This window comes from Hypomesus transpacificus, chromosome 18 (assembly GCF_021917145.1).
Source record: "Hypomesus transpacificus isolate Combined female chromosome 18, fHypTra1, whole genome shotgun sequence".
Classification (NCBI taxonomy): domain Eukaryota; kingdom Metazoa; phylum Chordata; class Actinopteri; order Osmeriformes; family Osmeridae; genus Hypomesus; species Hypomesus transpacificus.
The window spans coordinates 11,295,650-11,298,657 of NC_061077.1; the positions used below are offsets into that span (position 1 = coordinate 11,295,650).

At 43.8% G+C, this 3,008-nt stretch overlaps 1 protein-coding gene across 1 annotated transcript; it reads right to left on the bottom strand.

Moving 5' to 3' along the window:
- Nucleotides 1-977: 977 nt before the first annotated feature.
- Nucleotides 978-2,762, bottom strand: hoxc12a (homeobox C12a). The gene is made up of 2 exons (XM_047040804.1): nt 2,171-2,762; nt 978-1,352 (listed from the first exon to the last, which is right to left on the bottom strand). The coding sequence occupies exons 1-2, from the start codon at nt 2,760-2,762 to the stop codon at nt 1,114-1,116; spliced, it is 831 nt and encodes a 276-aa protein (XP_046896760.1). The 3' UTR covers nt 978-1,113.
- Nucleotides 2,763-3,008: the final 246 nt, after the last annotated feature.

Here is a 3,008-nt window from a genome sequence, read left to right on the forward strand (position 1 = left end):
TAGTGGGATTTCCAGGATATGGTGCACTCATTTTGTTGTAGACCCAATACCTTAATTTTTCTGAACTTTTACCAATCAATGCACCTTTGGATTTGATATGGGATTCCAGGAACTCTGTATATAGCTGAATACTTTGTTAGAAATCAAAGGATCAATGATAGCAGCTCAGATTATTCAAACGGCAATCATAAACTATACACAGTTAATCAATCCAGTCCATGCAATATGTTTTAGGGGGTTGAGAGGCGATAAAAAGAGGAATATATTTTTCTTAAAGGGTTGTCAGCAACAGGGCAAATTCATGGCAAATAATGTTTCAATACTGTGCCATAAAGATACTGGCATGTTATTAGAGGTTTCCTTATCGGCCTTTCCTTAGCGGCCTCAAGTCTGTCTCCTTTGCATGACCGTGAACGTGCCCAAAACACGTGACGAAATCTACAGTAAAGAGATAAGGGTAATGTTCCGCTCCCATAACAAGGGATCGCTGGGGATATATCAAACAACTGGGAAGTTATACTTAAGAAGACTCCAATGTTAAATGCGCGTGGCTTCAGTGGTATTGGCGAGGAATTGGACTGCACATTCAGGCCTCTGTCCTCTTTGTATTGCCCGCATGTTTATTTGTATGGTTTGTAAACGTGGCCTTATTTCATCCATATCCTCGCTGGCAAAAATCCCCACCAACGTGTATCACAACATAATAAATCACTTATCAAAACAAAGTGAGATATTCCTTAACAAAGATAGATTTTTTTAGGAAAACATAGCCTTTAACCACCAATCTCACCATTTATGTAGCGCAGACCATATGTGGCACGCAAGAGTATCATCTCACAGCTCATTGACGTCTATATATAGGTATGATACCACACCACAAGGACAGTCCAATTTTGAGTTGAAGTTTATTTTAAAGTTTGGACAGAAGTATCATCTTGGTCGTTTGCATCGTATAGCAATATTTTACGCTTCCTGTATTTTTCTAAACTTGACGGACGTCTAATTCAGGCTGCTTTCATCGGAGGGGCAGAAGATCGCATGCATTTTAAGACTACTTGGAGACCAACAGGCCCTAGCCTATGCCTGCCAATTGATTACCCTTTTGTAACATCCCTAAAAGTAGGCCAATGCTTGCTCCCTTAGCATGAGTCTCTTCTTCTTCATGCGCCGGTTCTGGAACCATATTTTAACCTGTTGGTCGCTGAGGTTTAGACGGTCGGAAAGCTCCCTCCGCCGCTGCCTGGTGATGAACTCATTGAGCATGAATTCGCCCTCTAGCTCCGCCAGTTGGAGTTTGGAATACGGTTTGCGTTTCTTTCGGGTCCGCGTGTGCATCGGGTACCACGGGGCACCTGGAGGGGGCATACAACGGATTAGTCACAGCAGTTGCACAATTCACGGTCACCTCCAAGGCTACACTCCATTTGGTGGGACTTCCTGTGAGCAGAGCGCATCACACTTGGCTTGTTGTGATCTTTATGTAGGGAGTCCACACGATGAAGGTCTGTGTAGATGAGCTTACTTCTACAAGTTCAGCCTTCACCCTATCGTTTGTCTATACATCATTAGACCACCAATTTACAGTGCTTTGTGTCACATGAAGTTTTACTGTTGCAGTAAAGCAACATTAACGCGATAATTAAATCTTGCTTGCACATACCCCTACTTATTTGCGAGTTCCTAGGCATATTAAACAACTCCAAAGTACACAAAGACAGATATTAATGCAGTTTACAAGTCATTAAAACAATAGCCTCTCAAATTGATGCAGTCATCCAAAGCGCTAAACCTCTTTAAATCACAGCAAATAATCAAAGGTGTCTCATTATCTAGACAAAATGTATGCATTTAAACTAAGCTTGTTTGGATCACTTTGTATTTCACCTAAGTGTAGGCTACAAGCAATCGCAGTCATATATCTTGCTTTGAATGCATTGCTGTACACAAATGGTTGGCGTGTGGGGCATTATAGGGCAACCCCTAGCGGCGTTTATCTACCACGCAAGTCGCTTGCAGGCAAATCAAAACAGCTGCATGTGCATTTTGAAACCGAATGTGGAAACACGCCCTGGCTGGAGGCTATGCATGTGCCTCCAGGGTAAACAATATGAGTGACCATGGTTTGCGGTCTATTAGTAGGTGTGATTGAGAGAACATAGATGAAACCCACCTCCGCCTGCAGAAATGTTGCTGGAGTGGTTTCCCGGAGACACCAGGGTCTGTGAGTCGCTAGATGAAGGCTTGCTCCCCTCATTGAGCAGCGAAGAACTAGAGTCGGATTCCAGAGACTGGCAGGATGGCGGATCTTGTGTGTGTTGCTCGGTCCCATAATCATACTTGGTAAAAGCCCCACTACTGCTCATTCCACTGTGCATCCCGTGATCAGATGTTAGGGATGATGTGTCTCTCGCCCTATCCTCTCGTTTGAGGTTGCTGCTGCCACCTGAGCATGGGTCCCTGTTTCCTCCGCTATTGCTATAGTAGCATTTACCTTCCTCCGGCCGAGAAATTTCACACGATCGGTTAAAAGAAGGGTTAATAGAGACGGGGCTGCTAAAATAGGATTGAGAATATCCATTGCACGGCTCCGATGGGTTCCACGGGAGGGAGCATACATTGTCCCTTCTCGGGTAGGAGAGAGATGGTAGCCCCGCCAGTTGTCCTCCTGAGGCTCTAAAATTCGGGAAATAAAAAGTGTCCCCAGTGTGGATATTTACCAAAGGTCCCACAAACCCTGGATTAAGGAGATTATGCTCGCCCATTTCCGCGGGCCCGACCAGCAGCTTCTAGTTTATTGCAATCTGACATTTAACGTAGTTAAACCTGGAGGGCCACCGGATTGGTCATCCGCAAGTCATGTGATTAGGTTTACTTACTCTACTCGTGGTACCACCCACTTGGTCCATCTCAGACAAAACAAAACATTAACTTCTGTATTACGCAGGTTTATATGCTTTTTAAAAAATACCATAAATGTTTTATTTAAAAAACTAGAATTGGGTTTTGAT

What these genes read in the sequence shown, in the direction of transcription:
- hoxc12a (XM_047040804.1), bottom strand. Translation starts at nt 2,762, where the DNA reads ATGGGCGAGCATAATCTCCTTAATCCAGGGTTTGTGGGACCTTTGGTA. An exon ending in CAACATTTCTGCAGGCGGAG is followed by an intron (nt 1,353 to 2,170) that starts GTGGGTTTCATC and finishes TGCCCCCTCCAG; the next exon opens with GTGCCCCGTGGTACCCGATG.